Source organism: Schistocerca serialis, chromosome 2 (assembly GCF_023864345.2).
Source record: "Schistocerca serialis cubense isolate TAMUIC-IGC-003099 chromosome 2, iqSchSeri2.2, whole genome shotgun sequence".
Lineage (NCBI taxonomy): Eukaryota > Metazoa > Arthropoda > Insecta > Orthoptera > Acrididae > Schistocerca > Schistocerca serialis.
The window spans coordinates 198640872-198668773 of record NC_064639.1 but is presented as its reverse complement, the minus strand read 5'-3'; the positions used below and the strand labels follow the sequence as shown (position 1 = coordinate 198668773).

General features: G+C 37.6%; 1 protein-coding gene across 2 annotated transcripts in view; it reads right to left on the bottom strand.

The window, feature by feature from the left end:
- The window catches only part of LOC126456936 (uncharacterized), a 144339-nt gene that overhangs the window by 103930 nt on the left and 12507 nt on the right, over positions 1–27902 (bottom strand). For both annotated transcript variants that reach the window (XM_050092872.1, XM_050092873.1), the window contains exons 2-4: positions 16610–16797; positions 13487–13683; positions 24–7489 (exon numbers count right to left, since the gene is read on the bottom strand). In XM_050092872.1, the coding sequence (XP_049948829.1) occupies positions 24–7489; positions 13487–13683; positions 16610–16797 (7851 nt within the window). The remainder of the gene's footprint in view (positions 1–23; positions 7490–13486; positions 13684–16609; positions 16798–27902) is intronic.

Genomic DNA, 27902 nt, shown 5'->3' with positions numbered 1-27902 from the left:
ACAAGCTGTATAAAGTTACTTACTTCTCTGACCACGTTTATTCGTCTTTGCAGCATCTGATTGAGTATCACTGCTTGGCGGTGGGCTATCAACAGGTGTTCTTGTGCTGGAAACAGAACCAAAACTTTTTCCACGTCCTCCACGGTTTCCTCTGGTAGCTTTGCCACCTCTAGCACGTGCTTTGACTTTATTTCGTGCTCCACCTTTCCTAGCAGCACCACGAGCTTGAACAGCGGATCGATCTTGAGAGTCATCTGTCGAAATTTCTCCAAGCCGCATCTGTAGCTGTAAGTTATCCCTGCAGCCATCATCACTGCTGCTCACCTCTACTGTCTCCTGCTTTCTAAGAGCTGTTTCTCTACTGGACCTTGTGCGTGTTTCCAATGCTCTTCTTCCACCTCGGGCAGGTTTTGTACGTTTCACATTACTCACTACGTGCTCGGGATCTGTATCTGCATCAGCATCACTAGGTTCATGTTTCCCGACAGGAGTCTTCACACTTTCAGCATTTGGACTTTTTACAAATCTCCCTGACCTGCCTCTTCTTCTTTTGCCTGCAATGACTGGTTCAGCTGTGTGTTTATTTTTGTTATCAACAGGTACATCACGCCTAACAGTTTCGTGGAAATCAAAAGACAAATTTTCATTAATGGACCTTGGTGATTTTATCTTCAGGCGAATGACTTCTACTGTAGGGATTTTCTCTTTAACACTACCACGTGTCTCTGAGGTAATTAGCTCACATTTCATATCTGTTGCTGTGGATTTTGGCTTACCTCTAACAGCATCAGTCAACTTACCATCTGCTGATTTTTTAACGGGGGCCCTTCCTGTATTTGAAGTACTTTCACTGCTTTCAGCAGCAGTAATTTTAATTTTTTCATTAACAGCAGGTTTACTTGTCTTCCCTTTATCATTAACTAGTTCCATTTCCTCAGGTGAGTCACTACGAATAGGTTCCAGAGGTGCCTTTCTCCTACTTCTAAGTTTTAACTTTATTGCAGTACCCTCAGAACTGTTTTTTGATGACTGTGATTTTTTGTGTTCATTGCTGTTATCTTCAAAATTTGTAACAGGCTCACATTCCTTTCCTTCAGTCACTGATGCAGAGGTCTCAGGTCTACAGCTCTGTGCACCACCTTTTTTCTCTGTCTGATGTGTAGTATCCTCGGACTCTTTGATTTCAGGTGACTTGCACTTAGGTAATTTTACAGATGCAGCAGACAACTTATTTGTCTCCTTTTCTGGACATGTTTGTTCCCTTTCTTCAGAAGCATTTTTTTTCTCAGAAGTTGACAATTTCTGCTTACATTCTTTGGCAAAAGATCTAACTTGTATTTTCCCCACAATGGGTCTTTGATCACAGCTTTTTCTTTTTTCATCTTCTTCTGAAGGGACACATTTTGAAGAGGGCGACCTTGCATCAGAAGAATTTTTCACACAGTCTTTAGCAATCACTACTTCAGACTGACATTTTTCCTCGGAGGCAGTATCATTCTTTTTTTCAGTTACTGCATCACCTGAGCTTTCCTTGTTCACTGGAAGCTGTGTATGAACCTTGCTGCTGACAGGCTCAACCACTGACTTATCTTCATTCAGTTTCTGCTCAGTTATGGTGTCCGGTAAAACAGTCTCTGAAACTGGTGTGTTATCTGTTGCACCACAGATATCACCCACTGAACTAGCCTCACTCAATCGTTCAAGTGGTACAACTTTAATTCCATTAGTAAAAGGTTTTTCTGCTTCTGGCTTTAGCACTGGGTATGTTAATGTGTCCAGTTTCTCCGAAGGAGTATTTTTTGAACTGTCTAAATTTTGTGTTTCTGATTTGGAACAAATAACAACCTCATCTATTGAACACTTACTATCTGGTACCTTTTCTTTGGCTATGTCTACAATTTCAGATAGTTTTACTTCTGAGAGTTTCTCCAGTGGCTTGACCTTCAGACCATAATGAATCTTTTCTTTTGGAGCCTCTGTTGGTGTTGGTAACTTCATGTCCAGTGGTTTCATATTTTCAGATACCCTGTCAGCCACATTTGCCTGGAAAGTTTGTGGTACAGTACATTTTTCAAAGTTCTGTGGTGTTAAGTTTTGTGAAACTGGAATTGTATTAAATTTCTGAGATACTCCCTGTTTCTTGATATTTACATTGCTCACCGATGAGTAATCTTTGGCCACTGCTTCATCACTCAAACTTTCAATAGATATATTCTTATATGGTGCACCTTTCACCAATGGAATTGCTTCACTTTTTAGTGGAGCGGATAATTCTGTTGCTTTCATGGTTATGTCAGGTGACTTGAGAGATAAATTTGTTCCATGTTTTGATGACGACACTGTTAGATCTTGTGGAAGGTTTTCTAATGGGTTGTCCTTGCTTTTTGGTGGTGGAACTACAGAACCTCTCGAAGGGACAGGCATTCCATACGGATAAGCCTTGCTTGTGTCATGGTCCCTATGAATATTAGACAAATCTTTCACAGTACTATAATAAGCCAAACTCTTATTTCTTATATTTTCAATTCCAAGTTCCCTTCTAGTTTCTGTTCTCTTGACATGCCTGTTGTCTCTGTGCTTTACTTCTTCATTTAACCTTTTACTCTCACCTTTCTCTCTCACTGATGTATTACTTGCACCTGATAACAATCTCATTTTCTCGTCATACAAGTGAGTGGCAGCATTAGCACCATATGGAAGATTAAAATGCCCCTGCATTTCAGCTTTATTGTGTAGTGGCACTCCACTGCCACATAACCAAGCTTGTTCCTTCACCGCTAAAGGTTCAGAAACAAAATTTTTTAGAAGTGACAATTCAGCTAGTTTGCTTACATCAGTTGCCTTCATTAAATTGCTAATATCAGCAGAGTCCTTCATATTCAACTTCTCAGCTGGAAAGGCATTAAATGTTTTTTCTATACCAGGAAGATGCATTTCAGGGATTTTCATCTGAGATTCCAACATTGTTTTTCTATCAGCAGCAAATTTTCCCATCATTTGTAAGTCTAGAGCAATTGCTGGATCAATACCTCTTCCATCCATACTTTTCTTTAACAATTCTAGTCCAAGTGATTCCACGTCTCTTCGTGATGCTATGTCATCAAACCTCTTAGCCAAGGAATTGCTGAGGAATGCTGCATCTGCAGGATTTTGACTGAGCAGTGCTAAATTCGTTAATTGCCTCAGCGGATCCAACATAGCACTTGGTAATGGAGGGAGGCCCATCTGATGAATGGCTTCAGGAGGAAACCCAAGATTGCAGTGTTTCTTTGGGATACTGGACGGTGGCTGAAATTCGACTGGTTTGCTGAAATCACTTGCTCTACTACCACTTTGTTTTTCTGACATTTTGTCTAAATTCAGTGGTTGATAATCTTTACTATCTAAAACTCGTGCATCAGAAGAAATGGCAGTGACTTTTCCTGGTGTTTTATGAGGATCAGGAATATTATTTGCCATAACCTCATCTATACTCTTAATTTGAGCAGTTTTCTGGTGTTCCCTAGCTGCCAGTTTGCTCATTATACCCATTGTTATACTTTCAACAGATTTTCTTCTATTTTTCCCCATTGCAGACACAGATTGCTGTGATTTAGCAGCATGTACATCTCTCGATTTTAAAGTACTTGGCAATATACTTATGTTGTCAGAAACTGATCGACCTCTAATCTTATCAAGCATACTATTCTTTTCAAGATTTAAAGGTTTTACAAACTCATCATCTGAATTCTTAGGACAATTTTTTTGCGAATTTTTTGTCAGTGGTATAGCTTCGATTGTCACAGAACTGTTACAGACAGAGAAATTTGAAATATTTCCCAAATGATCTCTAGCACTGGTCTCCAAATCGGCTTTTGTTGTATTTATGTCAGTCTTTTTATTTGAGTCAATCGTCGAAGCTGATATGTCAAGTGAATCTGGCAGGTATTTACTTTCTTTGAAAATTCTGTCCTCAGACAATTTATGTTGTACATGGGTAACTGAAGCACCACAGTCAATTTCATTCCCAGTTTTGAATTTATTCTGAGACAAGGCAGAAGCAGAAGCATGCATGTCTACTCTGTAAGTAGATAATTTGTTATGATTCTGAGAACTAACAATATCTGACTCTTTATTTGTTTTTTGGGCAAATTCTTCCTTGCTGGAATTTCTTGCTGTTTCCTTCTGTATTGGCATTTGTGCTGTACAACTGTTATTTGAAGGTAGCTCCAAATTCAGTGGATCATACGTGGCTGCACCAGCATGGGTTAGTGACCTATTTGTTCTGCTACCTTCACTATCACTTGTATCCCTACCACTTATCAGCTCTGACTTATGTGAGGATTTTATTTTACTTTCACTACTTTCAAGTGTAGTTGCCACACTATCTTCAAGTGATTTGCTTCTCATGTCAGACAAAACACCTGATTTCAAAGACTCAACAGTAAGTTGTGGAGCTTTTATTTCTATTTTTCTATCGTGGGACACATCACTTTCTCTTCCATTGCTGTTAGTACTTGCTTTGCCACTTCCAGTTTCCTTATTGTTAGATATGCTGGACTTCATATCTGTTCTATCTGAGTATCTAGAACTTTCAGAAGGTGATTCCCGTAGCATGCCTGAGTGTTGAATAGAATTACAAGCTGTATGAGAGTCTGGTTCAGTTTTCCCAACTTTGACAGAGCCAAATTCAGACTGTTCCTTATCTTTGCATTCAGTGCCTTGGGTTGTCAAATCCTTAGACGCAGAGGAACTTGAAGTTTCAGTAGCTGCTTTCCCTTCTGAGTTTACCTGACTTGCAGTCAGTGATGTCAATGGTTCAGAAACATAGGCACCAGCAATCTCAGTTTCTGTATTTCTAGGTAGACTGTTGGATTCTTTCACTTCTGGTTTAACATTCTCGTTTGTATAAGAATTGGGGTTTTTGGCACCAGCTGCTTTATCTGAGTTCTTTTTTTCTTTACAACATTCACCTGATAACGAACTTTCTGGTTTACCAACATCCCACCTTGAAACACATTTGGGGAGACTATCAGCAGGAGAGTTATTAATTAGAGTAGAGGTCTCATGCGATTCCCCAACAATTTTTGTAACAGCCTGGGTATCAATGGCTTTACTGCTTGGTACACTTAACTCAGACTTATCACTGTCACCTTCTTCTTTTGCGGCACATATTGTGTCTATGCTCCATAATTTTGGTACATTTTTAATTGATGGTTGTTGAGCAAAATTTGTTTTGCTCACTTTCTCACCATCCTCTGGCAAACACTTTTTTGTAAGATCCACTGATGATGCAGAGGAATATGCATGGTTTGTATCTACCGGCTTTTCTTCATCAGTAATGGAAGTTACTGCAGATGATACATTAAGTTTGCCAACATTTTCCGCCATTTCAGGGCCATCAGTTTCAGAACTAATATTGTGCCCACGTTTTTCTTCTTTTAGTGTGCTATCAATATGTGGATTATGTTCTGTTGTATTTAAAAGGCCTGCCGTATTCAGTTGTTTCATATCTGTTGTCCTATTTGAACTGTCAGTCACAGTCTCACTGGTTGTTCCAGATAAACTTTTGTTTCTAGTTGTACTCTGACTTGCATTGTGTGTTGATACTTTCATCTCAGGAGGGCGTTCTTGATATGAAATAGGTTTGTTAGCCTCTGAATTGACTGAGATATCTGCAATACAACTTGATGGAAATGCTAATTGTGAATGCTGAGAGCTGCTTGCACCGCATTTTTCTCTGTGCAACTTTTTCTGGCTGACTGATTCTTCCAGACTTTTGGATTTGGAGTTGATAACAGAAACATTTTCATCAGACACTTTATCTGGTGTATGACTCACTTCAAGATTACCACAGCTTGAATTCTCTGACACAGCCTCCTCAGATGACAAATTCTCTTTTTTACTCAAATCCATTGTATCTGCATTTTTTCCTTGTTCGTTATCATTACTATCTCCTGGTTTCACTGGATTACCTGTATCACATTCCTTCCCTGATCCTTCACCACTTATTACCATTATAGGTTCTTCTACAGCTTCACTTACTTCCAGATCACTTTCACTATTTTGTCTGTGTTTCATAGGGTTACCTGTATCACATTCTTTCCCTGCTCCTTTGCCATATATTAACATTATGGTTTCTTCTATAGCTTCAGTTACTTCCACATCACTTTCACTACTGTCTCCGTGTTTCACAGGGTTACCTGTATCACATTCTTTCCCTGATCCTTCACCACTTATTACCATTACAGGTTCCTCTATAGCTTCACCTACTTCTGGTTCAGTTTCTTTCTCTAAACTGGTTTCACATAAACGTTTAGCTGGTACTACATCATCTGTAGATGTGATACTTCTTTTTACTGATGTGCAACATACATCTTTATTGAATTCCTTAGGTGAATCACTGGCAGGTGCACCCAAAATAGTTTCTTCTTTTGAAGAAATGAGAGAATGTGCACTAGGTGAAGGTTTTGGGTCGTGAGATATGTCAGCGACAATCTTCGATTCTGTAGATGAAGATTGCTCATCAGTTTTTTGTTCCTCCTCAGATAAATTGTTGTCACACACTCTATTTTCAGATGTTATATAATCTGAATCTACATTTTCGTTAGATAGAGTTACATTACTATCTGCTAACACTTTTTCCCTACTTGAATTCTTGTTATCAGGGGAATCAGATGATCTTTCTACACAACTACTTTTCATGTCTTCAGACACTTGGATTTTCTCTTCTAATGTTTCACTTTTTTCAAAATTTGTGCAGGATGGTGATGATGAACTACCCTGTTTTACTTCAGCATCATGTGCAGTCCCTTCTTCTACCTTGATTTCCCCCTTTTCCTCTGAAAGAATTGCTTCACAAGCTGAAAGCCCTGCAGTTTCAGTTTTAATGTCTTCTTTCTGGTGTTTGCTATCACTACCAGGTTTAATGTCTTCTTTATGAAGTTTGCTATCACTGTCACATTTTTTATCTTCTCTCTCATCTTTGATGTCACTGCCAGGTTTAATGTCTTCTTTCTGATGTTCAGTATCACTGTCAGTTTTTACATCTTCTTTCTGATGTTTGATATCACTGCTAGGTTTAAAGTCTCCTTTTTGATGTTTGTCACTAACATTAGGTTTAACGTCTTCATTGCGATTTTTGTTATCATTGCTAGGTTTAGTGTCTTCTTTCTGATATTTGCTATCACTGCTAGGTTTAGCATCTTCTTTCTGATGTTTGCTATCACTGCCAAGTTTGATGTCTTCTTTCTGATGTTTGTTATCACTGTCATAATCAGAATCATCTTCCTCCAAGTCACTTGAAGGAATTTCTTGAAATTCTTCATCATTATCATCAGCATCATCACCATCACCATCTTTTGAACATGAGGATTTTGGCTGGCCAGTATCAGTTACCGGTTTGTCCACTCCAAGGCTGTTGCTATCTTCATTTACGACTTCTGATCCACTTCGAAATGGATCATTTGATGACAGCTGTGATATCAGTTGCACTAAGCCTTCTCGGTCACTGTAAAGAAAATAGCAGGGATTCAATGAAAAAACAACAAAGGAAAACTAGTTAATGTACTTTGCTTTAGGATTGACATTGAACCAACACCAGTACTTATCTTGAGCTATCATACATTTCAAAATAGTATAATACTTTGAAAAAAACACTAGTCATCCTTTCAGAACAGATGCCCCAATTCGCTTAGTTCTCCAAAGGAGTACAAGCAGTTCCCATACAAACTAACTATAAGCAATAATTCATTATTTTTCCGATGCAATCTTCAACATAACAAAATATAGATGAAATAACAAAACTTTACAAGTAGTAAACAATTTGGTACTTCTGTTAAATTAAAAAGAACATGAAATCCCAAGTTTTTGAATTTTGCAGCACAGAGAATTAAAAGAAGGAAGAACATTACACAATGCCACCAAAATGTAGCATGGACCAGACCAAAGGTTTTTTTAAGAGAAAAGGAGAAAAATGTAATATAAACAAAGGAAACAAAAACACAAAAGATTAACAAAAAAGACATAATTCTACGGCCATGAGTGTACCCAGGATATGGGGGGAAATGGGGCAGGAGAGGGAGCACAAGGAGCTCGTATTTATTTCATATAAGTGGCATGGGTGGAGGGAATGTGAAGAACAATCTTTACAATAGGTAACTCAAAATTATTAAAAAAAAACTATGTTCACAAAACAACAAAAATACTAATGCTTCCAATTTATAATATGACCCACAATTTTTTAACTAAGAGGATATAGTTTTACATTGGATGGGAACAAGAATTAAACATTGCGAACTGAAGGAACATTGGTAATGGAATGGTTTAAAGCCTAGAGAAATTGTTCCCACTCATTCTGAAACAATTACCCTTGAACCAGATAAGATATTAGTCAATAGTCCCAACAAAATTCAGCACCTAATTTAACTTTAGATTGAAAAATAAAAGTTAATGCCACTACTTTTAAAGTAACAAGAGTTGATAAAATGTAAATTTTAAAACAAGTAAAACTTTCATGTTTTTCTAGGTTTTTGTCAAACAAAGAATTAATGAGTCAATAAGACAACTGGCAATGGCAACAGTCATTTTTTTAATATTCTGTTTGATGTCATCCAATGCCCCAAGTTCATTTGATTCCTCACTTTTGTTAATATTGCTATTGTACATGGAAATCTAACACCTGCAAGTTGTGGTGAATGGTTGCCCTGTATACCTTTTCCCATTAATAATGGATACTCGTCACCAACCTTCTGCCAAAATGTTGCTGGTAGTTTGGCTATACCTTATGTCTACTTTCAATGTACTGACCTCACAGAGGCCAAGAAAATAGTCTCAAAATTGTTAATAGAATCTATTACTGATGATAACTACTATGATCATACAAAAACTATATGAACAGCAAAAGTAATGAACAGAAAAAGCAAAAGGACTGGAGTGTATTTGGGAAATTAGTTTTCAAAACAAAGTATCCATTGTGTCCAAAATTAGAACTTTATAATTTGTATGTATTATAACGGCAGTGAGGGACAGACATTAAATGCTGAAACAATTAAAAAAAGTGAGCAGTGTTCAGCAAGAAATCTAGAGATTCAAGGTCAGAATTATAAGATATGAGAAGAAAATAAAGAAATGGATCCGGGAACAAACTAGAGTGGAAAAAATAATTATCTTTGTAATGAAAATGAAATGGGTGCAAGTGGAATATGTAGCCAGGCAAAGAGATAGTAGATGGAGCAAAGATGTTGTTTATTGGATTCCACAGATAAAAAAAATCTAATGCAACAACATATTGAATCAGAGAATGATCACTCTGGGAAGTATGATGAAGCGGCATGGGTGTATCTTCAGGAAGCCTTTATCCACTGCTGAACATCAAACAGCCGATGATGACAATGGTGATGTAATAAATATTAGAGAACTAATCCCAGGTCGGGAACCACAGACCTCGAGCCATGTGACATTTTCAACTGCAATTAGAATAGTACAGAAATAGTTTTCAGACTGCACAAGAATGCCCCTTGGCATACCTACTACTTGTCAATATTCATTACATGTTGACTTTCTTCAAGCTGATACTGAACTGGTGTGTGTGTGTGTGTGTGTGTGTGTGTGTGTGTGTGTGCAGGGTGCAATTTTGGTTTGTAAATATCTGCCCCCCCCCCCCCCCACGTCCTAAATTTCAAAAGCAAAGATAAAAATGGGGTGAAGAGGAAAAGACGACACAGCTGTAATTTCCATAATCTTATAAAATATGTTTTGCGCAAATCTATGTTGTTCTTCCCTTTATAACACAAACTGTTTTTTAATTAAAATGTTGTTTAGTAGATGACACACCAACCCATATGCATATCTATCTAAGTTTTAAGAGCAGAAATTTGAAACCTTGGCTTATCCTGCACATTTCTCAATATACTCATCAAATGAGTTCTTACCTGTAAATTACGCCACTTGTCAAAGTATATCCCACCAGCCTATCAATAGTAAATTTTTAAAAAGTGGTGTATTTGATGTGAAAAGGCGGTTTCTGGCTGATGGAGGAGGCAAAAAGGCAGCTTAGGATTTAACATCTTGTCTACATTACAGATGGAGCACAAGCACAAACCAGAGAAATACGGGGATAGAAACTGTTTCTATTCTTATCAAAGGAACCATTCTGGTATCTGACTTATGCAATTTAGAAAAACCATTGCAAATCTAAATATTGATAGCCGTAGGGGAATTTGAAGCCAGTTCCTCCCAAACACAAATTCAGTGTCTTAACCACTGTTCCAATTGGCTCAGTGTCAAGAGAAGTGTTCTACTAAGCTAAGAAGTATGTCATGACATTTATCTGCAGCCCCCCCCCCCTCGAGGCAAATAATTTGGTGTCTTCTGTACATATGTTTAAGCTCCTTAATGATGTCTCCCTGGTGTCAGGTGGTACAGGTAGTCATGGATGGATACTTTGGTCAAAATATGTCCCTATTATGGGGGCACTCCACAACATACATGATGGACAGAAAACTGTGCCAAATAGTTGGAATGAAGCACAGATCACACCAATCTACAATATAGGTGGGAGAAGTGATCTACAAAACTGACATCCAAATCACAGGTGTCCATTCATTGTAGAATTCTAGAACATATTTTGAGCTCAGACGTAATGGTGTATCTTGAATAGAATAATCTCACACATCCCAAGTACCACAGATTCAGAAAAATGTTGATCACACTAAACCAAACTTGTTCTTTCCTCATGACATTCTGAAAGCAACAGATCATGGAAATCAGGAGGATGCAATATTTCTTGATTTGTGAAAAACATCTGACTTGGTATCACACCAACTTTTATTACCAAAAACACAATTATATAGGTATCAAACAAAATTTGTGATTGGACTGAGGATGCAACATGTTATCTCACCTGGAGGGTCATCAAGAGATGTGAAAGCAACTTCAGGCAGATGCATAGGGGACCTTGCTGCTTGTATTATATATGAATAACCTGGCAGACAATATTTAGAGTAAACTTTAGACTTTTTGCAGGTGGTGCCATTGCCTATTATGAAGTACTATCTGAAATACCTGTTCAAATATGCAGTCAGATGTAAATAATATTTGAAAGTGGTGTGAAGATTGGCATACTTGTTTTCAACCTCCAGAAATCTAAAATTGTGTACAGCATGAAATGCAGAAAAGTAGTAATCTATGACTACAACATCAATGAGTCCCAAATGGAATAAGTCAAAACATACATATATCTGGATGTAACAATTTGAATGGATATGAAATGGAATAATAGGCTCAGTCATAGGTAAAGCTGGTAGCAGACTTCAGTTCATTGACAGAATACTGGGAAAATAGTCTTGTTTACTGAACACTCACGTGAACTTCTGTAGAATATCATTCAAGTGTATGGGACTCATACCAAATAGGGCTAACAGAAGATACTGAGATTTGTTTGACTTGCACGAGTGAGTCACAGAAATGCTGAAACTCTGATTTAGCAGACACTTGAACATAGGTACCAATTATCCCGTGAAATCCAACATGCAAAGGTTCAAGAACCAGTATTAAGGGGTTAGGATGTCATACAGGCTGACTTCGAGAAGGAGAGGCACCACAGGACATTTTAATTTGCACTGTCTATACTTTTACAAATAAATTCATAAAACTTTGTCAGCATGACCAGGAAGGATTCAGGATTCACACTCATAGCCGTGGAAGTTTAAAAACACGAAAAAATAATATTTTTTAAATGTGAAATTTCATTTTTTTTTCACTTACTGTTGGCTGCATTTGCTGCTATAGGTACACTTTTTCATAAGTAAGAGAGATTCTTCAATGAATTTTGCACAGCTTACAAATCATACTTACAGGTGTATGAAACTCTAGAATTTATTTAATATATAGAAAAATGAATGGGCTGTTACGTTTTAAACTTTGAGTTTAGAGAAAACTCAAATTTTATAGTTAATTATTTCAATTTTTACCACAGTTTTTAACAGATTTGGGAAATTCTAGAGTTTCATACACCTGTAAGTATGGTTTCAATATAATGGAAGGAAACATTCCACGTGGGAAAAATTATATATAAAAACAAAGATGAGGTGACTTACCGAACAAAAGCGCTGGCAGGTCGATAGACACACAAACAAACACAAACACACACACAAAATTCAAGCTTTCGCAACAAACTGTTGCCTCATCAGGAAAGAGGTAAGGAGAGGGGAAGACGAAAGGAAGTGGGTTTTAAAGGAGAGGGTAAGGAGTCATTCCAATCCCGGGAGCGGAAAGACTTACCTTAGGGGGAAAAAAGGACAGGTATACACTCGCACACACGCACATATCCATCCACACATACAGACACAAGCAGACATATTTAAATATGTCTGCTTGTGTCTGTATGTGTGGATGGATATGTGCGTGTGTGCGAGTGTATACCTGTCCTTTTTTCCCCCTAAGGTAAGTCTTTCCGCTCCCGGGATTGGAATGACTCCTTACCCTCTCCTTTAAAACCCACTTCCTTTCGTCTTCCCCTCTCCTTACCTCTTTCCTGATGAGGCAACAGTTTGTTGCGAAAGCTTGAATTTTGTGTGTGTGTTTGTGTTTGTTTGTGTGTCTATCGACCTGCCAGCGCTTTTGTTCGGTAAGTCACCTCATCTTTGTTTTTATATGTAAGTATGGTTTGTATGCTCTGCAAAATTCATCGAAGAATCTCTCTTACTTATGAAGAAAAGTGTAGCTACAGCAACAAATGCAGCCAATAGTGAAAAAAAAGATGAAATTTCACATGTAAAAAAAATTTGTTTTGTTGGGTTTTTGAACTTCCTCTGCTATGTGTGAATCCTGAGTCCTTCCTGGTCACGCTAACAAAGTTTTATTAATTTATTTGTGAAAGTATAGGCAGTGTAAATTAAAATGTCTTGTGGTGCCTCTCCTGCTCCAAGTCAGCCAGTTTCACGTCCTACCCCCCTTAAGTGAAGAATCTAAAAACATATTTCAGCCCCCTAATGTGTCAGTCCAGTAGAGATGGCAAAGTCAGGACTGACTAATTATAGCACACATAAGTGTGTTAAAGCTGTCATTCTTCCCACATTCCATACCCAGCCGGAACAGGAAGAAACCCTAACATGTGGTACAACATTAACAAGTACCCCCTGCCATGCACTTCACACTGGTTTCTAGAGTATGTATGTAGATGTAGATGGACTTACGCATTACAGGAGTCTCATCTAACAGCTTTTCAGATAGTGTCTGTGGTGGTAACTATTTTCATTTAATATACGTGTGATTAGTTCATGGTGCTCAAACAAATATAATCTCAAAAAACTTCAATTGATTATATGTGAGTGCAATGAAATCATACCACATCAATTACTAAGATGCAATATTCTGCAAAACAAACATTCTAATCTAAAGATGACTAAAAATACTAAATCAGTAATCAAAAAATTACATCCCTGCCTTATAGCACAGCAAAGAAGTCAGACGTTTAGAAGATAAGTTATCAAGCTGTTAATTATACCTTGCAACCACTTCCCATGTCTCATCATCTAGATCCTCCCGGTATACACGTAAATTGCATGCTTCGTCCAGCTGGCACCAATATGTCTGTCCCAGCTTGTCACGGCCAAGAGGACTGCTGCGTAGCTCCATAGCACTCAAACGGTTGATCTCTGCTTTGAACTTTGCATTCAGATCAAACTGTTGTTCCAGCAGGGTCTGTGAGAAAAAGGGCAATAACAAATTAAGAAACTACCATCTTTTTAAATGTAATAAGCAAATGGAGGCAATCATTAACTCATTCTCAAATAATATTTTCCTCTAACCGGCAGTTACTTTTATCCCCACAATTTGTACAAAAGGAGAATTAGTGACAAAGTGATCAAAAACAATGAATTTTGAAAGAAACTATTAAAAGTATCACATGACTGAAAATATTAATTTTGCATGCATTAAATTACCACCAATAAAGGTAAACTTTTTCTCAACAAAAATATAAATGACAGCTAATTATAATGAAACATTCTTAGTCTGACTTTCATTTACAATTTCAGAACACAGATAATGGAAACAACAGAAGATTATGATAAGCACAAAGAGGACCTAATACTACAGCAAACCAGATGGAAGAAGAGAACTCATGAAGAACTAAAACACAAAATGCAATAGGAAAATAGCACTCTTCTGCATTAAGATGGAGTGCTCACCACATCTGCTTATTGCAGCTACATTTCCCTCTCTTTTTGGGTTAAAGCACAATGTTTCTCCTGAGTGTATAATTTCCAGAAGAAATTTTACTCTTTTTCTTCCATCCTTTGCTTCAAACTGTCAGACATAGTGTTACTGTCTCTTTTACTCTCTCACATATAGTATTTCTGCAATTCTAGATAAAACACCCTTCATTCTCATTCTATCTCATTATGTAACTGGTATAAGTTTGAGTGTTAACTGTCCGAAAAGTGCAGATCTCTAAATTTAATGTTACAAGAATTCCTGGAGCCTTTATCACACAAAAACTTGTGGATTATACATCTTATAAATGATCAAATCTCTTCGAGGCAACTCTATAAATAACAGTCTGTTAATCTATTTAATATTCTACCAAGTTTGTCATTAACAGCATCATTAACATAAAATGAACAAAAATTACATGTACTGTTCACAACAATGTCTCTTTAAAATTTTTTGTTTTTATAATTCAGTCTTAATCACACCATGTATGTTGCAACAACATGGGTGACCGGTTTCAGTCATATCACATGACCATCATCAGACCTGTAATTAAATTTAGAAAGTAATAGAAACCTTACTAGATTTACAATAAAATAAGACAAAATACTTATAAGGACAAAATACAATAAGACGTGTTATACCCATGGCATCCTCCGAAGATGGTAGGTGGAGCACTCTTCTCAGCTGCTGTGATGTCAACTGGTGCCAGCAAGTGATGAGCATGTGCTTAAGTACGAAGATGTTCTGCCTACGTCTTCTCCCTCCACCTCACATCAACCAATCAGTATAAAAATGGGTTCACATAATCATCAAAACGTATAAAAACAAAGTACAGTAATAACATAAAAATAGTTATGTATAATATCTCTTTAAAACCATGGAATTGTATAAAATATCAATTAAAAGCTTTAAAATAACTGTACAGACGATGTATAGTCAGTGTGTCCTCTATGGGCTAAGGTGGTACTACCACAATGGTTTCAAAGTCAACAATGGTGTTAAGGTACAACAGAATTTACAAGTCCTTCATTATGCTAATAAAGGCTTATTATTAAATATTTTGAGGGAGATCAAGATATACGCCCATTATAGAGATGAACTGTCAGTGTATCTCAATGAACAGTTAGATTTTTGTGAAAAACATTTTTATGATTTCTTTGACGAAATTCTATGAGCACATATGTACTCTTGGTCAGAAAATCATAGAACCCAGTTGTATCCATGGCAGAAATGTACCGCAGGGCAGTACATAAACTTCCAACTAGAAATATAACGAAATGTGACTCCATTTTTAATAAATCAGTTTTATGACATTTTAATAAAAGACAGACAGACTGAATCTAGCATAGATGTATACTTGCAGTTGAGTCACAACTCACATATCGATATGATGCCGCAATGCCAAAGATCTCCACAACATTGTTGACTTTGAAACCATTGTGGTAGTACCACCTTAGCCCATAGAGGGCACACTGACTATACATCGTCTGTACAGTTATTTTAAAGCTTTTAATTGATATTTTATACAATTCCATGGTTTTAAAGAGATATTATACATAACTATTTTTATGTTATTATTGTACTTTGTTTTTATACGTTTTGATGATTATGTGAACCCATTTTTATACTGATTGGTTGATGTGAGGTGGAGGGAGAAGACGTAGGCGGAACATCTTCGTACTTAAGCATATGCTCATCACTTGCTGGCACCAGTTGACATCACAGCAGCTGAGAAGACTGCTCCACCTACCATCTTCGAAGGATGCCATGGGTCTTATTGTATTTTATCCTTATAAGCATTTTGTCTTATTTTATTGTAAATCTAGTAAGGTTCCTATCACTTTCTAAATTAAATTACACGTCTGATGATGGTCATGTGGTATGACCGAAACCAGTCACCAATGTTCTTGTAACATACGTGGTGCGATTAAGACTGAATTTCAAAAACAAAAAATTTTAATCACTGTTCCAAAAATGTTTATTAAAATTTCTCTTTAGCCTGCAAAGGGAAAAATTATGTTTCGATAAAGATCCCTAATGACCTCCTCAGCAAATAAATGATGCAGACAGACAATAAAAGTTCAGAGACAATTTGTTTTTCTATGACCTGCACAAATGCCATGTCATTTGTGTTCAGTAATGAAGACATCTCATTTTTAAAATCAGAGTGAAATATCGACTATGATTTTAAATATATAGGAACACGCAATATTCATATCTTCCTTGACAATTAAAAGCCAATTTGAGAAACTGTTTACCTATCAAGACAAAAAACACTTCTGAAAACTGCACATCAAACACCACACACATATTATTATAGTCACTCATCAATGAAGACCACAATATTTCAATTATAACCACATCTGCAGAAACAGGTTATAACTCTGACAATTTTCAAAGCATAAACACAAACCTTCAGCACTCGCAACTTCACACCAAGTCGAGCTTTCTTGTAGCCAAAACGTTCAATTTCCCAGCCATCTTGATTTGATGAGTATGTGTGACAGAATTTTATAAGTGCACGCTCCCATCGTTCCCCTGATACTGATTTCCTTGCTTTACGTAGGAGTTTCACATGCAGTTCTATCAGTGGTTGAGGTACTGAAAATAATAAATGCAAAATAAACATTTCATTGTGGAGAAAAGGCATGTCCAGAGCACATAAATTGAATTACTGAAGTCAGTGTGTTAAAAACATAAAAAGAATAACACATGGTATTCATGTACTGTGGCTCTTGATCCATTTACTGAAACTAAAGACAACTTTTCCATTTAGATCAAGAGCTGTTGAAGCTGAATATAATGTGAGTGACACAGTTCTTCATTACTATTTTATCACGTTTATCTTTTACGTTTTTATTTCCTTAAGATTTTCACATACAGTAATGATGATCTTTCTCTCTGTTGGATTGGTTACCTGAAGATTTCCAAAACCAGTAACAGCTATAAAAGTTGTTTATGAGTGTGTCTGAAAATAAAACTGACAACTGCTGAAGCTCCACCATTGTATGGCTAATAAAAATTAATCTGAATGGTCTGACAGGTTATCTGAAGCCTCTCCTGCCAACTGAAAAGCTACTGCGTCAGTTATTGAGCTACCTAGATCAGTCTTCAGTGAAATATCCAACTTTCAAAGAAAGGATACACAAAAAGTAAAGATACAAGTGTACTAAAAAAAAAAATTCACTGTAAGTATCACTTATAACTTTTAACAACAACGTGACATTCCACAATTGCCAACATCAGCTGCAAAGCGGCTACATTTGAAAAGTGTTTCCAAAATAGTTATGTTGATTCCAAATGCCACAAAGTCACAGTAATGTAACAAAACAAAGTGAGAAATTTCTGGACCTCAGTGTGAGGGGCAAATAACTCGGAAAGCTTAGCACACACAAACTGTAACTTCACACCAATGATTCATATTATCCATTTTTGTGGTCACAAAATGATTTACCGGAAAGGCTACAAGAAATTGGATTTGGGAAAAGTAATCATGTCAGATTACAGATGCTGATTTTGTCATTATAGCTTATTCATCAGAATATAAATTTCTGTTTCACTGATGAATTTGTTTCTTATCGACTTCTTGCAATTGGTACAGGTACATTTCACAGGTTTCATGTTAACATGATCCTATGTAATATTCGTACAGTTCTTTTGCTTGGTTGAGTCACTTTTATATATTTGTATAACAAGTAATTTTAATATGGATGCATAGAAATACCCCAAAGACAGCGAAACAAAGATAAATCGTTTCCAATATTCAGCACAAGTTTGGAAAAAGTACTGGGTTGGGGATGTTTGGGGAAGGAGGCCAGACAGTGAGGTCATCGGTCTCATCGGATTAGCGAAGGATGGGGAAGGTAGTTGGCCATGCCCTTTCAGAGGAACCATCCCGGCATTTGCCTGGAGTGATTTAGGGAAATCACGGAAAACCTAAATCAGGATGGCCGGACGCGGGATTGAACCGTCGTCCTCCCGAATGCGAGTCCAGTGTCTAACCACTGCGCCACCTCGCTCGGTGGGAAAAAGTACTAAAACATATTCTAGAGCTCACAGGTCAGCAGTGTGTGAAATATCAGATATGACAGTGAAACATCAAATAGTAACTTGATTGCCAGGACATGTTGATCAATTGTAAAATTCACCATTAAATAATGTGCACATCAGTAACATCAAATAGTAACCTGACGGCAAGGAAATTTTGATCAATTGTAAAATGCACCACTAGACAATGTACACATCAGAAACTAATCATAAAATGACTTTGAAAACATGAAAATGTTTGTCGCCACAAAACATTCATCTATCTATTTTTTCTTGGCTGAGTGTGTTCACATTGCCATGAAGCACTGAAACTTCAGTTACTTTTTTTTTTTTTTTTTTAATTTTATTTTTACATTTAGGCTTGTTGTTTTGTACTTTGCAGATAGTGTCTCTTCTACACTTGAGGGACATTCTATCTACCCTAATTGATAATGTTTTCTTTGATAAGCTAAAAGCAAGAAAATAACTGTGTACCATGTAACAAAAGTTTTCTCTGACCATGATGTACATTTAGATAGTGTAAATAAGATAGCGTCTTACAGTCTTAATACTCTAGGGTGGAAACCAATGAGAATAATTAATGACTCAAGAATAAATGTTTTTAAGAATAGTTTACAAGAGATGACATAGATGAAATTTATAATGAACCAAATCCAGACATAAATTTTAATCTGTTCCAAGATAAATAAACATCATTACTTGAAAATGCTTTCCACATAAGCTAATCAGAAAGAACATTAAACAGCCATGCAAAAAAACCATAGATCACTAGAGGGATTAAACTATCTTGTGGAAGGAAACGGGAAACGTATCTGTTGGCAACTACAAAAACTATTAAAAATTACGAAGAAAACTTTTTAAGAAATCAAGGAACAAGCACATAATGTCAGAAATCAGTAATTCCGATAACAGACTTAAGGCTATATGGATTGTAGTGCAATGAGAGACAACATTTGGCCAAAGGAGACAATAACATCACTACTGAATTAAATGAAGAACCATAAATTATGAGAAACAGGTAGCAAATGTGTTTCACTATCACTCATCTGAAATATAGTAACAAGTACAGGAACAAACAGTTCAATACAAAAATCACAGCAGTATGTTGAAAAAGCAACTCTCATAAAATTTGATAACATTTCTCCCTCAGAATTTAAGAAAATTATATATTCTCTCAAAAATAAACACTCATCTGGATATGGTGGTGTTTATGAGTACTGAAGATTTGTTCCCATATAATAAGCTATGTCTAATCTGAAATATGTAATGCATCACTAACCCAAGGTTATTTTTCTACAGAGATTGAAATGTGCCATTGATAAATTCCTCCATAAAAATAGTGATTGGAAAGATTTCAATAACAACTGAATGTTTCACTACTGATATTATTTTTCAAAACTTCTGAGAAAGTGGTTATTCCAGAATTGTATCCCACCTAAGCAACAATATCCTCTGTAAATTACAGTTCTGATTTCAGTGTGTTGCTCTAATGATATTTCCACTCACACATTCACTCCCCAAATTTTACAAGTATTCCACAACAGAATAGCACTGGTCAGTATTTTCTGTGACCTAAGGCACTTGACTGTGTGAAACACATAATTCTACTAAATAAAACTAGGTTTTATAGAATTGATGGTACAACCAATCAATGGATAGTATCATATCCAATCAAAAGAATGCAGAATGTTGTACTTGGCAACTCGGCCAATGTAATTAGGGGATATTCTTCTGACAGGGGAGAAGTTATGTATGGGGTTTCCCAAGGCTCAATCTTAGGCCTGCCATTGTTCCTCATTTTATGGAGACAGTCTTCCGTCTATTTTTGCAGATAATACTAGTATTGTAATCAACCCTAGCTTACATACAGCAACAGAAGAAACAGTAAACAACAGTCTTAAAATTATTATTGACTGGTTTTCTGCAAATGGTTAGCTGCATTGTTTTTTGCGTCACATGTGCATAATCTCTCAATGACTGTATCAATACTCGTTTGTATTGTGCTTTATCATCAATTGAAGGGTTAAAATTGCTTGCATGCTTTTAAAATTTTTGCGGACATAGGGCCTATCCTCATTCAAAACAATCATGCTCTAATTTGATTCTTGAAGTTTTTTCTGGCGTACTGAATATTCTATGAGCTTTCCGAATTGTGTGACTCTTGCCACAATATTGTGGCTGCCAACCGTCCAGCTGTTGCTACATGAGATTTATGAAAAGAAGATTTATAACTTGCTAAGTGAAACAATGTATTGTAAGATTGACAAAGACCCCACAAGGAAGATGGAAAGGAAAACATCAGCACTGCAGAATTCTTCTTCTATTCCGCAAGAAGTGGCCAAAAGATTAAAACCTCATAGTTCTGTGCCACACTGGTTATATGGCCTTCCGAAGATCCATGAAAAAGAGGTTCTGTTACAGTAATATCAACGCTCCCAGGTATGATTTGGCTATACACATTGCCTCTCTACCAAGACCTTTTGTGGGGAAGTGCACGCATCATATTCACGACTCTGCTGATATTTCAACAGACAAGTCGCTTTGACTCAACGAAACTAACCTACTAGTGATCTTCAATGACATCTCACTTTTCTCTAAGGTTCCTCTTATGGACTCTTTGTTACTCATATGGACTCTTTGTTACTCATCAGCAATAAGTTCACAGCCAATATAACAGCACTTTTTCCATTATATCCTTTCCTCAATCTACTTTTTATTTAACAAGAGCAGACTGGCGGTTTTGCCACAGGCAGTCCTCTCTCCCCTCTGGTAGCAAACTCTCTTATGGAAGACTTTGAGGAGAGCACTCTTGATTAGGCTCAATGTAAACCAAGAGTCTTTTGGCAACATGTATATGACATTTTTGTGGTGTGGCCCCATGGTGAGGAAGAACTGTCATGTTTCTTGCAACATCTGAATGCAATCCACAAGAAAATCCAGTTTCTGATGGAAATAGAGAAGGATGGTTGCTTACCATTTTTTGGACATCTTGGTTACTAAGAGAGTGGATGCGTCATTACAGCATTCTGTATATCGTACGCCTGAACATATGGACCTTTACCTGCTAGCGTTGAGCTGCCATCACACTTCACAAACGACCGGCGTCCCTAGAACGTTGGCACACCAGGGCATGTTGTTTCTAATGAAGATAGTCTTACAAACGAGCTAGAGCATCTACAGTCAGTGTTCAAAGATAATGGTTACTCTCCACATCAGATTAGTACAGCGCTAAGGAGAAAGAAACATGATCACCCACAACATTAAGAAGTTAAGGAGCTGTACAAGTTTGGGGCATTCCTTCCATACGTCGGCAGCCTTTAACCTAAAGTCGGCAGAATCCTAGAGAAACATCAAGTTAAAGTAATCTTCCGGCCACTGGCGAAGGTTAGTAGACTTCTCAGTTTGGTAAAGGACGATCTGGCTCTGTGGAAGGCCAGAGTTTACAAAATTCCTTGCCAGTGTGGCAAAGCTTACATAGGTCAGAAGATACTGTAATGTGACAATGTGCCGTCTAGTAAATGCCAGGCATAGTCAAGGTGCAACGGTAGAGAAAGTGGTCGCTTATGCCATCTGTGGGCCAGAATCAAAGGCAAAGCGGAAGTGCTTCTGCCTGGTAGCAGCTAAACTAATGAACTCTATACGGGAGACAGTGTGTGGCTTGTGCTGCACACTGACAGCGAAATAAAAAAAGAATTAAACTAAATAATATTGTTACGTGTAGTAAAAATATAAATGTAATATTACTTTAATATATGAAAATGACTGTAATTGAATATTGTAATGCTATGATATGTTTAATTGTAAATAGAGAACTTAGCGTACTGTAAAATAATGTTTAGGTGTGGGGGGAATCCCCGAGAATGAGAACAGTGTACAGGTTGGCGCGTAATACTGGCGGTAGAAGTACGTTGGCGTAGCTCTGAGGCAGAACAAGTGCTAAGTGGCGTAAAAGTGACTGCCGGTGTGTGCTACAGTAATGTTGCTAACAGACCATTTATATGTGAGTTGAAAACAGATATGGACTTCATTTATTGTATGGCTACAAGCTAAATGGGCACTAAGGCTTGTAAGATGCGGTATTTCGATGGAGATGGGCTGTGAGTGGCAAAATAGTACATTTTCCCGCTCTGAGGTACATGGCACTGCGTGGTGCAATGCTGTGTTAATTGCGACGGGTTGCTTGTGCCAACGGCGAAGTGTGAAGGGACCAGTAGCCGCATCCAATGGCGTATTGTGATCTGAATAACTGATGAGGTCCTCCTGCTAGGCAATATAAAACATATAGGATTAAGTGCTCCCTGTTCAGTCACTTCAAAGAGATTATCAGTGTTAATAACAATCAAATATAGACGTAAAAATAAGTTTGTTACGTGCCATTATCATTATTTATTCCAAAAATTCTGTGTGGTAGTTGCATCACCATTGGGTGTCTATTCAAACCTATTACACGCGGGAGCCACTTTCCGGAAGTCCGATGCCGCATGGTCTAATAATAATACAGTAAATTCGGGTAGTGGCATCGCAATACGCACAGTACACAAAAGGTGCATTGAACTTGAGCACCACACTTGCCTTTCACAGCCCAGTAAGTAGCTAGTACTGTATTACTGCAGGACACTACAGATTATTCTGCCACAAAAATCTTGGCACTAGCTAAATCCTTTTGGGATTCAGTAATTAAAGAATCTGTGGAAATTCATCTAGTACAAAATCTTATTAATCGGTATGGCAGCTTTCAACTGGATAAGACTTGGGACCCGGTGATCTCCTTAATATCTTCTAAGAGAAAACATTTTATTCATAATGAGACATCAGGCAACATCTGATGTTTGTTTTTAGTGACACGAGCGCACATTCCAACAGAGGGCGTACATGTAGTTTCACCTTTATGCATACGTGTGCACACCACCAGTGGAACAGTATCTACAGAGGGCGCAGACTTCGATAGAGGATGCTCCTGTAACAGCTGCCAATGTGCATAAGTTTCCATGCCAATTTTTGCTATAAGGCCGACACCACGAACTAGCAGACTCCAGTGGCGGACACTCACCTGAAGATGTCTGGACAGTTGCCAACTGAAATATTGTGGCAAGAAGTCAACATGACCTGGCTGCAACCCATAGAATATGCTCTAATTTCACTATATGTGGGACACTGAGAATTTTTGGATGCTTACAAAACTATATTTTTGAAAATTTTCATGAGTTACAAGAATTGTGGATAACTTATTTCATGGTAAATCAGCGTCAGTGACTCTGTTAATGCCAAAGAACAGATCACCGTGAATTTCGGTGTTTATCAAAGCAAATAAAGATACATTTTTGAGAATTTTTGGAAGTTGTTATTGTCCTGTGCATAAACTAATTTGTAGTATTAAATCAGCATTTGTGATTTAGTTACTGTAGCAGATATTATAACTAACATACTGTGTCACATTTACTTTTCACTTTGCAGAGTAGTACATGTTATCTACATTTATTGTACATTAACTCCATTTTTTAAGTTTGTTAGTGTCTATAATAAACCTTAAAAATTTTAGGGAATTGGCAGTTTTATTCTGTTGTCTTAATAGAAATCTCATTTTGTATTTGCTTCAATTCTTGTAGGGAAGAAATAATTTTTTAGCTCAACTGATGAAAAGATAGTGGGCAGGCCTAGTTTAAAGTTATTCATTGACTGCCCTGTAAAACACTGTATCAGCCACAATGCAGCACCATTGTGAATACTGTACTCAAACACAAGATGAGTTAGTTGACATTCATAAGCAGCTAGAAAATTCCCCGACTACTGTCAAAAGATTGGCAGCTGCTGTGAATCTGTGTGTCGGCAGAGCTCCTGAGAGTTGCATACCTGTGGTACCAAAGATACCTCAAGTACTACTATCCTCTCCTGTGCATCTCGCCACCTCTGCAGGAGGTACAGGATCTGTCATTACTCATCCTCTTGGCTGCGAGTGGCATGTCAATGGTAAGAACTAGGCATCCTGTATGGAACCACAGAGGACTCAGGGCGTTACACCTATCCCCCTAACTAACAAGCTCAAGGTGCCGTCCTTCACTGAAACTGAATCTGAGCCAGTGGGATTCACTTCAACTGTTTTGGGGAAACCTGCTTGTCCCACACCAAGAGGAGGCAAACGCAAAGAGGTAGGGATCTATTAATCATCAGCAGTTCAAACATACAGTGAATAATGGTAATCCCCTAGGGATATGGCAGGAAGGAACATAAGATGCACTCTGTGTACATGCCTAGGGGCCCCATTCAACATGACGAAGAGGCTATTGCGGCAGCCACTGAGGGAACAAGATGCAACTAATGTAACAGTAGATTGTGGTGCACATTGGAACAAATGTTGGATCATCATCTATATTCTGAAGTTACACCGGCATCATTCCAGCAATTGGCAGAGAAGCATTGAGAAAACCAGCCTTAGGCATGGAGTTTCAACGAAGCTCAGAATTTGCAGCATTGCCCTCAGAACTGATTGTGAGCCCCTGGTTTTGAGTAGAGAGGAAGGACTGAAGCAGAGACTTCGAAGATTCTGTGACAAGCTAGGCTGCAACTTCGGGGACTTGTTACACATGGTTGAGAACTGTAGGGTCCCCCTAAGTGGGTCAGATGCGCACTACACATCAGAGGCAGATACCCAGGTAGCTGACTGCATGTGGGATACAGACAAGTTTTCTTTTTTTTTTTTTTAGGTGACTCTCTGTCCAATTCAGATAACGATAACTGTAGGAGATGAAGAAGTGTAAAGTCTTCTACAGGTGAGAGTATTAAAATTCTAGTAGTTAACTATCAAAGCATTTGTAACAAACTGACAGAGTTTGAAGTGCTCTTGAAAACAATAAAGCTCACCTCGAGCTAGGTACAGAAAGCTGGCTGCAACCTAAAACTGTTAGCAGTGAGATTTTTGGGGAAAATTTAAATGTTTATCAAAAGGATAGGGTAAGAAGAAGGGAAAAGAAAACTGAGGATTTGTTAGATGATGGTCGATTTGGCTTTAGGAAAAGTAAAGGCACCTGAGACACAGTTCTGATGCTACGGTTGATAATGGAACCAAGACTAAAGAAGGACTGAGACACATTCATAGGAGTTGTCAACCTGGAAAAAGCATCTGACAATGTAAAATGGTGCAACATGTTCAAAATCGTAAGAAAGAATAGGGGTAAGCTGCAGGAAAGACAGGTAAAATACAATACGTAAAAGAGTGAAGAGGGAATAATAAGAGTGGGAGATGAAGAACGAAGTGCTCGGTGCTCGGATTAAGAAGGATTAAGACAAGGGTGCAGTTTTTGCACCTACTGTTCAATATATACATGGAAGCAAGCAGTGATGGAAATAAAAGAATGGTTGAAAAGTGGAATTAAAATTCAAGGTGAAAGGGTATCAATGATAAGATCTGCTGATGACATTGCTATCCTCAGAGAAAGTGAAGAGGAATTACAGGATGTGTTAAATGGAATGAACGGTCTAATGAGTACATAATATGGATTGAGAGTAATTCGAAGAATAAGAAGTAGCAGAAATGAGAACAGTGAGAAACTTAACATAAGGATTGATGATTACAGAGTAGATGAAGCTGAGGAATTCTGCTGCCTAGGCAGCAAAATAATCCAAGGTGGACAAAGCAAGGAGGACATAAAGAGCAGACTAGAACAGTCAAAAAGGGCATTCATGGCCAAGAGAAGGCTACTAGTAACAAATACAGACCTTACTTTGAGGAAGGAATTTTAAAGAAGGTAGATTTGGACTGCAGCATTGAATGGTAGTGTAACATGGACTGTGCGAAAACCAAAACAGAACAGAATCAAAGCATCTGAGATGTGGTGCTGCAGAAGAATGTTTAAAATTAGGCGGACTAATAAGGTAAGGAATAAGGAGGTTCTCTTAAGACTCGGCAAGGAGAGGAATGTATGGAAAACACTGATAAGGAGATGGGACAGGATGATAGGACATATGTTAAGACATCAGGGAATAACTCTCATAGTACTAGAGGGAGCTGTAGAGGGTAAAAACTGTACAGGAAGACAGAGATTGGAATACATCCTGCAAATAATTGAAGACGTAGGTTGCAAGTGCTACTCTGAGATGAAAAGGTTGGCACAGGAGAGGAATTTGTGGCGGGCTGCACCAAACCCGTTAGGCTAATAGGAAATGTAGGTGGTGTATTTGTCACAGTAGACAAGAAACTGAAATCTACTGAGATCAAAATTTAAGCTGCATGTGAGATTGTCTGGGCAAGACTCAGTATCAGGAATGAGCATAAAATGGAAAATGGATTCTTCTATCACTCACCACACTCACCTCCTCGTGTAACCGAAAACCTGAGAGAAAATCTCAGGTCATTTGTTTGTAAGTCCCCCAATCACACTGTAATTGTCGGTGGACATTTTCGTCATCCAACAACCAGTTGGGAAAATTACAGTTTTGTTAGTGGTGAGTGTGACGAGACATCCTGTGAAACATTACTAAATACCTTCTTTGAAAACTACCTACAACAGACAGTTCATAACCCCATTCATGACGGAAATAGATTTAATGGCAACAAACAAATCTAATCTCTTTGAGGATGTTCGTATCAAAACTAGTGTCAGGCACTATGACATGGTTGTGGCAAAACTGACTGCCAAAGTACAAAGAACATGTAAAACAAAAAGATATATGTGTTCAGCAAACTAGACAAAAAAGTAGCAGAGTCATATCTAAATGAGGAATCTGAAACTTTCAGCACAGGACAGGAGCATGTAGAACTACTATAGCTCAAGATTAAAAGAATAGTTGACCATGCACTGGACAGCTATGTATCCAGCAGAACAGTTTATAATGGGAAGGACCCTAAATGGTATACAGTCACTGTAAGGAAACTTCTAAAGAAACAGAGACTATTGCATAATAGGTGTAAAACAAAGCATAGGACTATGGAAAGTTGCTGAATGAAACATATTTGGCTGTCCAGAGAGCAATGTGTGAAGTGTTCAGTGAATACTGTAGCAAAATATTGTCAAATGATATTCAATAAAACCCAAAGAAATTCTGGCAGTATATAAAGCCACTGTTAGTGGCAACAAAGTTAGTGTCCAATCTCTAGTGAATGAAACAGGAACTGAAAGTGAGGGAAGCAAAGCAAAATCTGAAATGCTTCACTCCATTTTGAAATGTTCCTTTGCAAAGGAAAACCAATTTAATCATTGCACCACCGAAAAGACAAGTGAAATAAATGTTAGTGTCAGTCGTGTTGAGAAACAGCTGACATTATTAACACAGAACAAAGCTCCAGGGCCAGGACAGACAAAACGGTAAGTTGGTATACATTTGCATATTTTCATTCAAAAATGAGTTGCATTAGTACTTAGCTGCCACCACACTCTTCTATTACAGTCATCAGGTGTCAAAAAAGTTCTGCACTGTTAGGAAGAGAGCCTGATGCCGCTGACATACTTTAATATAAACATAATCCTCAAAGCTTTCTTGTTTTCTATACAATTGTTAAGAAAATAGTATTGGGACCCCTGAAGTTATTTAAACTTTCTCATATTGTCCACAATTTCTACATACATCAGTGCTACCTCTGCAAGGTTTTATCACATCCCTGTGTACTGAATCATAATCTTCACTATTTTTTGTATTCTGTGACTGAGTGAACTTGATTTTAGCTC